This window comes from Salminus brasiliensis, chromosome 17, assembly GCF_030463535.1.
Source record: "Salminus brasiliensis chromosome 17, fSalBra1.hap2, whole genome shotgun sequence".
Lineage (NCBI taxonomy): Eukaryota > Metazoa > Chordata > Actinopteri > Characiformes > Bryconidae > Salminus > Salminus brasiliensis.
In genome coordinates this window covers 1,864,206-1,879,205 of record NC_132894.1, presented here as the reverse complement: position 1 = coordinate 1,879,205, position 15,000 = coordinate 1,864,206, and the positions used below count along the sequence as shown (strand labels likewise).

At 41.6% G+C, this 15,000-nt stretch overlaps 1 protein-coding gene across 4 annotated transcripts in view; it reads right to left on the bottom strand.

The window, feature by feature from the left end:
• The window catches only part of patj (PATJ crumbs cell polarity complex component), a 165,510-nt gene that overhangs the window by 5,171 nt on the left and 145,339 nt on the right, over nucleotides 1-15,000 (bottom strand). For 2 of the 4 annotated variants that reach the window (XM_072661132.1, XM_072661133.1), the window contains 10 exons: nucleotides 14,941-15,000; nucleotides 13,410-13,603; nucleotides 12,297-12,444; nucleotides 11,139-11,225; nucleotides 8,629-8,758; nucleotides 6,346-6,383; nucleotides 6,122-6,244; nucleotides 5,813-5,917; nucleotides 1,412-1,515; nucleotides 194-317 (listed from right to left, as the gene is read on the bottom strand). The exon at nucleotides 14,941-15,000 is cut by the window's right edge and continues 24 nt beyond it. In XM_072661132.1, coding sequence (XP_072517233.1) covers nucleotides 194-317; nucleotides 1,412-1,515; nucleotides 5,813-5,917; nucleotides 6,122-6,244; nucleotides 6,346-6,383; nucleotides 8,629-8,758; nucleotides 11,139-11,225; nucleotides 12,297-12,444; nucleotides 13,410-13,603; nucleotides 14,941-15,000 — 1,113 coding nt within the window. Of the gene's footprint in view, nucleotides 1-193; nucleotides 318-1,411; nucleotides 1,516-5,812; nucleotides 5,918-6,121; nucleotides 6,245-6,345; nucleotides 6,384-8,628; nucleotides 8,759-11,138; nucleotides 11,226-12,296; nucleotides 12,445-12,891; nucleotides 13,154-13,409; nucleotides 13,604-14,940 lie in introns of those variants that run through there. The other 2 variants (XM_072661134.1, XM_072661135.1) reach the window with 2 other exon arrangements.

Below are 15,000 nucleotides of genomic sequence, written 5' to 3'. Positions count from 1 at the left end.
TTCTTATCATCCAGAAACAAAAGACCATCATATTAAAAAGTAAAAGATCATATGTATACACACATGAAGGAGAAGGGGTGCTTTCTTTTTAATGTATAGAAACATTTATTGTTGCTTGAAATGCGTAGTTCTGTTCCAGCAGCAACTATCTGTATGTGTGTGTCTTGGCCTGTGTGTGTGTGTGTGCATGTACCTTGCTGAAGACTGTTTTGACGTAGATGGGGAGGTCTCCATGTGGGCTACCAAAACCCCCCACTATGCTGAAGCCCAGTCCTTCAGTACCCTTCTCCAGAGTGATGCTCTTTGGCTTGGGTGTTCTGTTGCAGGACACACACACACACACACACACACACACACACACACACACACACACACACACAAACACAAACACATATATCAGTAAATATAATTTAATGTAATATGTATTGTTACAAGACCAGATGACCAACAGTCAACAGTCTATTAGTGTTGGATACAGATGTATTTTGACCTCCACCTTTAACACCATCTGTGCAGCTGGGGCCATGCTATGGCTCAAGAAGAAAGGGTTGCCCAAGGACCCAACAGTGGCAGCTTAGCAGACCTGGGTATCAAACCCACAGCCTGCCCTAACATGTCAAATATAGCGTGCAATATAACATGTGACTAGTGATATAAACACTACCTGAACTATAGATCATAGACTTGAATTAGGCTTTATATATTTAACTATATCTTTGTTTTTTGTGGGAGAATATTTATAAATATAGAGGAAATATATAACAGAACAGAATACACTCATAATGTATATTAATAATCTGCCATTTAAATAATGATGGAATACATTATTTCCAATCAATTAAATATTTATATAGCAAAATTCATGTCTACAATTGGTACCAGCTGATGATATTATATCAGAACATACTAGACTACATATACTATATTATTTTACTATTAAAAAAAAAAAAAAAAATTATACATAATTTTTTTTTAATAATATATATAGGCATTTCTGCTGATATTAATCAGATTTTAATACAGATACAGATTGAATACGATACACCTTCCTAGAATAGTGTACTTAGTGTACTCACTACATGTCCAAATGTTTGTGGACAACCCTTCAAATGTAGATGCACCCATTGCTGACACAGATGTGCAAATGAATGAATGAGCAGGTGTCCCAAAACTTTTGTCCATATAGTTTGGAACATGACAAATGTGTAAATTTGAAATATGTGTGTGTGTGTGTGTGTGTGAGAGAAAGAGAAAAGGGAGAGAGAAAGTGAGAGAGAGAGAGAGAGAGAGAGAGAGAGAGAGAGAGAAAGCTATCAGTGTATATATGGTTAATGGACTAACTGTGTCTGTAGTGATAGTGTAGAGAGTGGTTGTGAGGGACTGGTGATTGGTGCAGAGCCCTGTCACTCACTCTGGCTCTGTAGTCGGGGTCTCTGGATTGGTGCTGAGGGTGGAGCTTGAAGACATGCTCTCCACCTGACTGGCTATGGCGCTGATGTTAGTGTCAGCTATCACCTGTCAGACAGACATCAGACAGTCAGACACACACAGACAAAGAGTACTATGAATCATATAGAGATTACTACACACACACACACACACACACACACACACACAAAGTAATGCAACCCCACGCAGAGGTGCTCCAAAAACACCAAAACACACATCAGCGAGTGTGTGAGTCAGGGATGACTGTTCTCATCTGAGATTACGCTTCTGTGTAAGATGTGTGTTGCTGCTTCATTGATCCTGGAACACACACACACACACACACACACACACACACACACACACACACACACACACACACACACACACACATACACACATACACACACACACACACACACACACATCATCCTGCCATCATCCATCAGCCCTCTGTCTCCCCGTCTCCCCGTCTAAATGGCGGTTTTGTCTCCCTCCGCAGTCGGGTTTATTTCTTTATTCTAATTCAGCTCCTCGCCTGAGAAGGAGGGAGACGCCGCTCCCCATCCCCTCATTTCCATATTTAATTAACAATGAGGCAATTAAAACTAAAATACACAACAACAACAAACAAAGGTTAATTAATGAATGACTCGGCCAGTTTGTGAGCAAAGCGCTGAAACATTCCCCTGCCATCACACACACTTATCTCCCACCTTCAGAGAGCGAGCGAGCGAGCGAGCGAGCGAGCAAGCGCGCGCGAGAGAGAGAGAGAGAGAGAGAAAGAGAGAGAGAGAGACACTCACAATATTTATTGCCCTGTTTGTAAACACCTTTACAATGATCAATTTATCAGTGTGCATAGGTATAGGTATATATATATATATATATATATATATATATATATATATATATATATATATATATATATATATATATATATGACCTTGGCAGTGTGTATGTATGAGGGGGGGGGGGGATACCTCTCAAACCCTGCAGCTACAATAAGTTAATGCACATTAATACACACACATTTACTCATTTAGCAAAAGACCAGTAAATATCCTTAACAGTCTCCAATATCCTTAACTGAGGCCTACTGGAAACCCCTCAGGCACGACGTCCTAACTACGGTGGATACCCCTGTGCCCCCAGTGTCCTCTTCTCTCAAATTATATGGTCATTTCTGAATCAAATGTTTGTAGGATTATGATCATCACACATACACCCTGATGTGTCCAAACCTTTGACTGGTACTGTGTATATAAACGTTATTAAGTTGTCTTTTTTCATTTGTTCTGAAAGTTAATGTGTGTTCATTTGATGATGCTTTGGGAATACTGTACCTAAATTCAGGCATACCAATAAAGCAGAAAGAGAGAGAGAGAAAGAGAGAGAGAGACCATCTGTAAATAGCATGTAAATATGTTATAATTTATAATTATTATTATTATTATTATTATTAGTAGTAGTAGTAGTAGTAGTAGTAATAGTATGTTATGATGTTTGTCTTATTGTATTTTTGTATTATTATTATTAGTAGTAGTTGATTATTATTATTATTATTATTTCTCTCATTTATGATGCTGCATGTCTCAAGTGTAAAGCACTACGCCTGTGCAGCTGCTTTACACCTGTCTACCTGTTTAATATGTGTCTATTTGCATTATATCCATCTACCTGCTTTACACCTGTGCAGCTGCTTTACAACTGTCTGCCTGCTTTACACCTGTGCAGCTGCTTTACAACTGTGCACCTCCATTACACAATCTCTACCTGCTTTACAACTGTCTGCCTGCTTTACACCTGTCTGCCTGCTTTACACCTGTCTGCCTGCTTTACACTTGCATGCTTGCATTACACCTGTGCACCTGCTTTACACAAGCTCTACCTGCTTTACACCTGTGCAGCTGCTTTACACCTGTGCAGCTGCTTTACACCGGTCTACCTGCTTAATACGTGTGTACCTGCTTCACACCTGAATGCCTGCTTTAGTTTTAAGACTACACAATAATAAACCTGCCTGAATGAAGAAGACGAGTGGACGTGCGAGGATGTGTCTTCAAAGGAGAGAGAGAGAGAGAAGGATGAAGGGAGAGAGAGAGAGAGAAATGTGGAAAGAAAGAGCAAGCAGAGAAAGAAGGGGGGCAGAGAAAGACTAAAGGATGGATATGATGGGTAATGGGAAGAGAGAGAGGGAGAGGGAGTGTGAGACAGAAAGGAGAAGAGATGGAGAAAATTATGGAAGAGAGATTGAGAGAGAGAGAGAGAGAGAGAGAGAGAGAGAGAGAAATGGTAGAGAGGGAAAGAGCAAAAAAGGGGAGCGAGTGAGAGAGAGAGAGAGAGAGAAATGGTAGAGAGGGAAAGAGCAAAAAAGGGGAGCGAGTGAGAGAGAGAGAGAGAGAGAGAGAGATGGAAGAGAAAGGGGGGAAGAAAGATAGCAGGGGAAAAGGGGAGGAGAATGAGTGAGAGAGAAAGGGGGAGAAAAATGGATGATGGAGAGGGAGAAGAGCGAGAGAGGAGAAAAATAGAGTCACGAGAAAGAGAGAGAGAAAGAGAGAAAAAAGAGAGAGAGGGGAGATGGGGGGGGGGGGGGGGGGAGTAAACAGTAATTGGTCTCCTAGCTGTTGTAATCGGGGCTGTGCAGGCAGGGCTGCCCTGTTTGAAAGCCCACTGCATTCCTCCTGGAGCGCCGCAGATAACGCCGCATTTGCATAAAGGCCCAGGATTATCTGGCAACCCGCGCTCAACTGCCGCACAGCTGCTGAGAGCTGATAACAGTGCAGTGACACAGCACCAACCACTCACACACACACACACACACACACACACACACACACACACACACACACACACACACACACACTACAATGAATCCAAACGCTCATACACACACACACCATATACTGTATCACACGTACACACACACACACAGCAAACAAACACACAAAACACTGATCAGTTCTGCACACAAACACCAGCACACACTGCACACACTCCTCCCCTATACATTACCCCACTCACTTATACACACACCATCACACTCTCACACACTTTACTTACACACACACACACACAAACACACACATACATCTTGACTTTTAGTACAAATACATATAAACAGTCAGGCATTGCGCATGTGCACACACACACACACACACACACACACAGGTTCAGTATTTATATGCTCTTTTTATGGCATAGAATTAGAAACAGCTTTGGTTCCATAAAGAACCATTTTTGTAAAAAGGTGTGTGTGTGTGTGTGTGTGTGCAAAGAAGCTTTTAAAGAAGTGTGTATAATATATATGCAGAAGGAGCCAGGCTGAGGTAGGCATATCCCATGCCCTGAGCATCTTCAGAGGAACTGAGGAAGGCAGGGCTCAACCCACGCCCGTCTACAGTCATGCTGCAATACAAGCCCACCACGTCCTTCAGCTGCTCCAGCCTCAAATCCCATTAGCCTTTGTTAGGATCCTGCCATGTAGCTCAGCTACTGAGCACTGCTGTATAGTAATGTACAGTCTTCTGCAGATGGTCAAATGACATGTATAGTTGAGTCACATCACCTACAGAGACACTTCTGCTCATTCCACAAAGCCATCATTACTGTTCACTTGCTTTATTTAATGCAGAATAAATAAATGTGCTGTGCCTCTCAGCCTCTTAGAATGAAACTGTCTGATTTTTGTCACTGTGCCTTTAAGACTGATATATGCAAATTACTTCTGTTTTGACTGGCTGCCCAGTTGAATTCAATGGGGCTGACTGCTAATATGAGCATATACAGTATGTACATACTTTTAATTATTATTATTTTTGTTATTTATTTGTTTTATACAGTGTAATTTCCATATATGGAGTGCATGGACTAAAGAGTGAATGCTGTATCTTTAACCCTTTCACAAGTAAACCCTGGCAACCTGTAGTGGTCTGCCCAGAGTTAATTCCTTATGCATCATTTTATGATGGAACGGATAAATGACTGCATTTTAGGGATGCGCTGTATGTTGTAGGATGGCTAATCAATAGATAGATTGGATGAATCAGTAGAATTAAATCTGAACATTTGAATACTGTGGGTGGGACTATTCTCACACAGTAAATAAATATTTAATATTTTTATATTTATTTGCTTAAAAAGCCTACGGAACGCCAGCGGGCCAAAACGTTCTATTACCAAAGAATAGCCCCACCAGAAGTTCAGAAGTCCCTGTAGTTACTGAGTAATACACCTTAAATAATCCTACATCACACACACACCTTTCACATCATGTCACTTGCACAATTAATTTAATATAAGAATTAGCAGAAATCTGATTAATTTAGCTTTCTGACCCAAACAACACAGGACAGAGGTCCTACAAGTCATCCCAAGGACCTACCTGCAGAACAATGCTGCCATAGGCATTCTTCAGCATGTTGACCACCTCCCCATGGGTCAAGCCCTCCAGAGACTGGGAGTTAATGCTCACAATACGGTCCCCCACCTACAGAAAAACAACACAATTAACAAATCACACAAATCCACACATTCGACCCATCGATTCCTGTCCAGTGACTTTCAGAACAGCTGCACTGCTCACTGCTACAGAGCGCTAGATCAATACTACCCCTCCTGCTTCACCACGCAGCCAGACACAGAACTGAGGAAGTGGAGGTTAAGAGGACGGACACATAAGAAGCTGTGCAACCTTGAGGCGGTGGGTTCTGGCAGCCACTCCGTTAGCCTGGATCATGGCGATGAAGATTGGGATGTCCCCCAGGGGACTGCCCTTTCCCCCGGCTATACTGATACCCAGCGCATCAGTCGGGCCCTGGAGGAGGAACATTAATAGAGAAATTAATGCAGCATTAGAAACACAGGGCGGGAGTTTTTAGGGCAGTATTTACGTGTCTGTAGGTGTTGGTCTCTTACTCGGGTGATCTCCACGGTACGAAGGCCTGTTTCAGCTCCTGTGAGGAACACACACATATAAAAAATATATAATAGGTCCACAATACATACTGTATAATTCTTTAGTGAAAATCAGAGGGACACGCTGCTTATCTGAGCAGTGAGGCTAAAGTAAGTGAAGTTCTCCTCTCTCATGGAGTCTAGTGTTATTTAGAGTTCTCCTCAGATCAACACCTGGTTTGGTGGTAAATCAGGGCTTAATGATGGTAAATCAGGTGAGCTGCTGCTGCTGCTGCTGCTGATGGAGGTGAACACATCCTCCACGCTGTGCTGGCTGGACTGGGGGGCGTCCAGGAGAACCCTGGAGGAACTGAGCTCTGTTCACAGACAAGATCTCACTACTTTCTTTCTTCAGAATGAGAAGCTCTTGTTTCTCCTTTTTACTGGATTTATGTTCAGCTGCTTTATCTGATCTGATGAGATCTGGAGCTTCTACAGTAAAAACTCTGTTATTAGAATAAGAATAATCAGCACAGTGTTGGACTGAGGAGCAAAAATGATTGAGAAAGGAATAAAAACGCAACAGAAATGGTAACTGTTCCAGAACAGTACCGGTAAAAATCTGTAAAGTATGTTTTTTTAACGATTTAACTTAATTATTCTTCTTATTCTTCTTCTTCTTCTTATTATTCTTTCTATTATTTATATCTTACCTCCAAACGTCTAAATGGTTTAGTTTTGACCTTACATCTTGTGACGCACTCATGATGTAGTGGTGCTCATTGATTAGAGCTCCGGGCTATTGATCAGGGTTGTGGGTTCGATACCCAGGCTCAGCAAGCTGCCACTGTTGGGCCCTTGAGCAAGGCCCTTCACCCTCTCTGCTCCCTGGGCACTGGAGTTGGCTGCCCACCGCTCTAGGTGTGTGTGTGCTCACTGCCCCTAGTTCACTAGAGTGTGTGTGTGTGGGTGTGTGAGTGAGTGTGTGTGTGTTCACTACCACAGATGGGTCAAATGACACATTTCGCTGTACATAGTACAGTGACAATTACATGCACCTTTAACTTCAGTACAATTTATAATGTTACATAACTTCATGTAAGAAACACTAAACTACATATTAAACTTCATTACATTTCACACTTTGCATGCCACGCATTCATTAGAACCCACACAGTGGACAGGCATTCTGACCAAGTAGCTGGTTTTGTGGTCTAGTCCATAGAAATACGCAATAATATTTGTAACTATTTGTAACTACGTCTGAGTTTGATATCCTGCAATACCGCAGCAATACATGGCCGGGAGTCCAAGAGACCCAATTACAGTCCAAATAGCCTCACTCTCCCTCTGCCCCAATCAACTGCACACCACTGCAATGCCAGCCAGCGCCTGCGTCTGTTAGCTGATGTAACAGAACTGGCTGTGGGTTCTCCTCTAAGCGTGTTGAGCTGTCCAATGTTGTTAGTGGGTGTGTTGGCTTTTGCCCTCCAAGCTTGGGAGCATTGCATGTGATGAGGGAGACCTACCTAGCAGGTGGAACAGCAGCACTGTTTACTATCTGTTCTGTTCAATTAGTTGGCAGAAATGACTAAACTGCCCACCCTGTATTACCAACACTGACATTTACATAAATTAATCTTTTAATTGCGGCTATTATTATTATTATTATTATTATTATTATTATCACCATTATCCATCACTATTACTTTCATTATTCTTACCATTACTACCACCAGTATCAGTAAATCACATCTCACATCAGAGTCTTAACAGTTATGTGGTGCTACGGTGACTTTTATTAATAATTTATAAGTAGTTTTAATGATCTTGTTGTTTCATTACCAGATTACCATAAAGCTGCTTTGCGCCGTCAGTTGTAAAAAGCACTGTACCAATAAACTGACATGATTTGATTACTTCGGTCTTGCACATCATCAATTGTGAGAGAGTGAAAATATAAATCTGTATTTATTTATTTTATAGAAAATTTAAATATTTATACCTAAATCAAAATATAATGATGATTAAACATCTGTGAAAGAACTGCAAGCCAACAGCGCAGTCCACTTTAATAATATCATACCAACAGTCAAACATGGTGGTGGAAGTGTGATGGTGTGGGGCTGCTTCGGTTCTCCAGGATCAATAAATCTAATGATCATTTGAAAGCTGCAGTGTTTGTAGGTGTTGTCTTGCTCTTGTGTAAAATAGCTGGAAGCTTTTGAAAAAATTTCAATGGGATAAATATGCTAAAATCCAGGACTAGATGTGGTGCACAGCTGTGTAGCTGAGGCAGGTTACCAGAGTTTTTGCTGTTGGGCTCGTGTGCAGCTCTCCTGCTGGTGCTGAGGGGCTGGCTGGGTGGAGGGGCGGCGTTGATGGGCGCAGGGGCCGCAGTGTTGCTGTTGGGCGTGTTACTCGCATGGCTCATCTGGGAAGAGCAAGGATGACAGGAAGGGAGGTGAAACATCACACACAAACAGGTATACTTTTATTGACTAAGTGCGTGCGCACACACACATACACACACATACATACACATATACACACACATATACACACACATACAGCCGTTAATGCATATGAGTGGTCCAGAATGGTTAGGTATGATTCCACCTAACTGCATCTACTCACACAAACGAGCATGCACACACACACACACACACACACACACACACACACACACACACACACACACACACACACACACACACACACACACACACTTCGTAGCACAGATTCCTTAGCATTATATGAGTGAGGGATGTACTAATGTGCACATGCACACAGTTCTTCATGCAAGCAAGGTGTCCAGAGTGGTTAAAGGGGAATTCCACCATTATTTAAAAAAATCGGAATAAATGAAGCATTCTGGTGTAAACCAGACATCCAAAAAGTTGAATTCTCACAGAGTGCCGTCACATGCCAGGGTTGGGGATCCGCTGCCTGAGACACTGTTTTACAGTTTTGAGATAAATGAGCATGTGTAAAGCATGTGTAGCAGAAAGAGACACCCCCACAGCAGTTTCATCACCACCAACATTACATTATATATAGAAAAATTATATGAAAAAGTAAATATTTAAAAGGACATTTAAATATAATTTGTGTTGTAGTCATGGCAACGCCTGTGCCTGGTTCCATTCAGCACCACTGTAAAGAAATCTGAGTTAGTAAGTTTCTCTACAGTGAAGCTCAGTTTCACACCAAACCTCTGCTCTGAATGATTTATTACATCTCAGCCACTGAGTTCTGTAGAGTTTCTAAAAAAAGAAAAGCTCAGTGGGATTCCCCTTTAACTATTTCTACCAGAGATGGCAACAATCTGATACCCAGTCTCTGTATCAGGCTGACCAGCAGAAAATGCCAATGTAGCTGGACATGAGGCTTTACTTTAAATGGGATTTTAATGTAAATGGGATGTGCCCAATCTGACCTGTAACACCTGCAATATATACCTGACCCCACGTTTAATCAAACTCTACAACCCCTCCCTCAGTGTGTGACACTGTGGCTCAGCTGTGCAGTACTCAAATTATACTGTTCATATGTGCAATAATAATACTACTGTAGTTCAATTTTAAGCGTGTGCAATAACTCTGGTGCAACAATTCTTTTCATATTTCTCATCACAGTTATTACCAATATGCAACTTAACTATATTCATTTACTTTATATTTATTTATATTTTTTCTCTCTTTGTTTTAAATTTATTTTATAGAGTGTATATTCTTACACAGTTGCAACTGCAACAACTGCCGTTTCCTTCCTGGGACCAATAAAGTATTTCTGATTCTGATTTAATCTAATTAGTTTGTCTCAGTGTGATTATGTGAGTTTCTGCTTTAAAGGAATGAAAACCTGCAACAACATTGGTCTTTTACAATACTGGACACTATTGGTCCGAAAATGTAGCAGTTTATAGTAAAATCTAGATTATTAAAGAAGAGTAAAATACAAAATGCTGATTAAAATACAATTAAAAATGAAAACAAATGGCAGATTAATGTAAACTGTACAACAATATAGTAGGAGTATTTTACACAGATTAAAGTAAAATGTAAATTTAAAAAATTAAATAATTAAAAGTAACAAATTATGGTTAAAATACACTATAAAATTGAATTGAAGTCATTTTTGCAGCTTTAAGTAAAAAAATTATTTCTCTGCAGTTTTTTGCAGATTGTATTTCACAAATTAAAGCAAAGTTGTGTTTTTGACAGTTTAACAGTATAATAGTATAATAATAATAATAATAATAATAATAATAGTGCACATTGATTGTATAATCTGAATAGTTTGTAAGCAGTATTAAGGATCATCCAGAGTTGTGTCTGAATGATGCATTTAGATTAAATGTGGCTCAATTTAAAGCCCAGACTGGAAATTAAGTGAAAATAATAATAATAATAATAATTATAATAATAATAATTATAACAATAACAATAATCTATCCATTTTAATACATCAGACTGGTATTGGTATCAGCTTGGGAAGAATAAATATAGTGAAATTGTGCCATCTCTAACTCTTCTAGCCACCTAAACACATTTCTACAGAAGCACATAAGCATGCACATCCAGACACACAAACTGAAACACACACATACGACAGCACACACATCCCAGAGGTTTTCACACAGTGCAGATGAGTGTGCACATCTGCACACGGCCGGTCATGCAGCGTTATTTGTGCAGATGTCCAGCAGTGGTCAGTGCAGATGCTCGGCTGGGGTTAAGGGTTAGAGTTTGGAGAGTCTGGGGAGGAAGGGGGGGAGCCCTGCAGTGAGCCCCCTGGTCTGGGTTACACACCTGGCTTCCCTGCGAGTTGCGTCTGGAGGAGATCCAGGAGGCAGCCTTCAGCCGGCCCAGCTCCAGCTGCACCATCCCCCTGGCACACTGCAGCAGGGCACAGCGCACGGGGTGTGATTGATTCACACACATTCTCACACACTCACACACAAATGCATACGCATGCGCAGACCCACACACACTGCCCCTATGCCAATGCTCCAAAGTACATTCAGCGAAATCTGATTGACACATCTAACTGTATATACACGGATAACTGCACAACCTCACTCACACACACTCACAAACCCACATGCATACACAGATGTAACACATGCTGACATAGATGTGCAAATGCACACACACAGCTTGTCTAGTCCCTGTAGAGAAGTACTGCCAATAGAATAGGACTCATGAACATGAACCTACTGGTACCATGCCTAATGCCAGGTGTGGGCTGGAGTAGTATAAAGCCCCCCAGCATTGAGCTCCAGCCTTCAGACAGCGCAATGCTGCAGAGAGTGAGACTCAGCCAAGAGCACGGAGCTGAGCTCTGTTCCACTGCAGCCACGGCCAAACAGACAGATTCCCCACAGACACACACTTTTACCCTCCTAAAGTACAACGACTCAACTCAATCCCGACCCCCCCCCCCCCCTTTACTGAGTAACATATTCTTTATTTATTTATTTTTTTTTTTTTTATATTTATATTTAAATTAAGTAATTTGTAAATGCTGGCTCCTCTTTACACTGTGTCTGCGTTTCAATGATGAACGGACCAAAGGAAATAATGATAAACGGTCCAAAAGTCTTTTAAATATAATATTTCTACACAGACTTTCACTAATGATGAACAGGATTAAGGTATATGACTTTAAAAAAAGTTATTAAAGGAAAATGACTTCATAATAAATGTGTCACACAAGAACTACCACTTCACCACCGTGAATCTGTTTTTTCCTAAAGTAAAAATAATAACCCAGTCCCTGTCCGTCCCACCGGTGCCACAGAACTGCAGAAATCCCCAATAAAAAAAACAATGGGAACACCTAGTGGCAGGTCTGTGCATCTGCAGCTCTCACTAAATCTCCTGTAATCCTGTTTGGGCCGTAGTGTGGCATTGTTGTCGTTGTCGCTGTTGTTGTAAGCAGGGTTTAAGGTTTTAGGCTGAGCTTACCTTCAGGACGGCAGCGACGGTCTCCTGCGAGGCCTGCCTCATGTCCTCTCTGTCAACAGACAGGATCTGGTCTCCCTGCATTAGTCTCCCGTCCACGTCAGCTGCTCCAGCCTTAACTACATCGGAGATGAAGACACCTGTGCCATTTCTATATGAGAGAGAGAGAGTGAGGCAGTGACCATTTTATATTATATATATATATATATATATATATATATATATATATATATATATATATATATATATATATATATATACACAAAATATACAACTTATCAAAAAAGAATAATCTATTTTTGGTACTATTTACTGTAACGTAATAGTACACATATTATTTTTTGTATAATACATTACTACAGTAACACAGTACCACAAATAATATATATATCATGATATCATATAGTGACGTCCCATTCTAAACCCATAGGCATTAACATGGAGCTGGTCCCTCTTTAACAGCAGCTCTACCAGCAGCAGCAGGTCTGGAGCTCTGCTGCAGTTACTGAGTCAGTTGGAGGCTTTTCTGCACTCTGCTCTGAGCTCAGCACTCGGCCCTGACCCCGCTCTGTACCTTTACGTGGTCTGACAGACACTCTGTGGCTGAGCTGCTCTCTGTGAGCTGTTCCTCCTAAACTCTTCCACTGTTCAATAATAACACCACTCACAGCTGATGGAGGAAGATCTAGGAGGGAGGAAATTTCACCAGCTGACTTGTTGTTGTTGGTGCAGCGGTGTCTCCTATTACATACAGAACCACGCTGGAGTTCAGTGAGCTCTTCAGAACCTCCCGTTCTTTCACTGATGTGTGGAAGAAAGACAGACTGCAGGACTAGAGGCTGGAGTTTATACACCTGTGGCTGAATGGGACTGAATCAAACACCTGTGTGTCCGAATACTTTTGTTCACATGCATAAAAATATAGAGAAATTGGACAGATGTGAGCAGCTGTTGTGCAATATAAGATTTGCATTACTGGCTTTAGAAAAATCCAGAGTGACCCATGTCAAGGTCTATTACTGGTGAATAAGCATGTAGCAGCAATAAACACATGTGACTGTGTTTATTGTGGGCAGGGCTGTCCCACATATAAGAGTGGCAGATCTGGGCACTCACCTTTTGCCCACAATGCTGAGGCCCAGGCCTCGTCCACTTTTCTTCTGGAGCTCCACGGTGAACACGTCCAGGTTCTCCTCGTCACGGTACTGCGCCTCGTCTCGCAGAACGGTCAGACGCACCTTAGCTGGGGTCTGCCTCAGAGCTGTGATGGCATCTTCATGAGCCACACTGCGCAGGTCCACACTATTCACCTGCAGGGGGCGGCAGAGGAAAAGCACCTATTTAGGACAGCTGGTTCATAGAGAAGATACTGCAGCTGTGGATCTCAGCAAGTGCTATAACAACCTTATACACTCTATAACACTTCTATACACTGTAATAGCAATGTCTATAAGCTGTTTTGCTCCATCAGACAGCAGCTTAAGGTTTCACCATGCCCACAATCTACACCAAAAAGGGTGCTGTTAACCACCGTTTGCTAAGTTACATCAATGTTTACGGTAAAGTGTGGAAAAAAATCCAAACACATTCAATGGTGTTGAGGTCTGGACTCTGGGGTGGTCAGTACTTCTGAGACTGGTACTGGTTCAGCAGTACTGGTTCAGCTTCTCTCTCGTCCCAGTTTTGGTGATCTATCAGGTCTTGGTAGATATGTTAGAGGTCTCTCTGTATCGTTTAATCATTTCGAGCTGTAGTTTGGACTAGAACTCCTGTTTTTACTTAGTTTTCTTTAACCTTCCTTTAACTAGAACGATCTATCTAATCCTCATAATTAAATTAAACTAAATTAAATTAATTATTCTTAGTCTCAGACTTTACATAAGACTGTATTTGAGAAGAACAAGACTTCTTTGCTTTAGTTTTGCAGGATTTCTGGAGAAAAACACAACAAAACACTTAAAGTTGCGACTTATCCTATATGGACAAAAGTATTGGGACACCTTCTCATTTATTGTTACTTCTGAAATCAAGGCTATTAAAAAGAGTTAATCCTGCTTTTGTTGGAGTAACTGTCTCTACCGTCCATAGAAGAAGACTTTCTACCAATTTTTGGAGGAGCACTGCTGTTAGTGAAGTCAGGATGTTGGATAATCACAAACTAACCCACCCCAAACGCCCCAACTCATCACATTCAAAAGTACTGGATGGGGCACCACCATCATCATTCCAGAGAACACAGTTCTTCCACTGCTCCACAGCTCAATGCTGGGGGGCTTTATACCCCTGTATAGCCCACGTCTGGCATTAGGCAGCATTGTTTACTATCTGCTCCAGAGAGTCATATTCTATTGTCAGTACTTCTCTTTGGTAGAGACATTTGGACACATAGTGTATAGTGAATTCTTCTAGACAAGTAAGAACCCAACCTACAGGTCCCACTGCACCATTACACTTTTGCAGTTCTACTTTTGTCCAGCAGATGGAGGCATCGCTTCAGGCTGCAGCACTGAGATAATGGGTTGTAAATGAGGAGCAATAGGCCACACATTACTGTTCTCTCCTCTGGGGAGGTGGGGAGCACAGCTGTTAGAGAGAGATGTTGAGTCACGGTGATCCATCAGCCCTTCTGTCTTTCCTTCCCTCTCACCTCTAGGATCTGATCTCCAGCCCACAGTCGCCCGTCCCGTGCCGCTGCTCCTTCCTCATA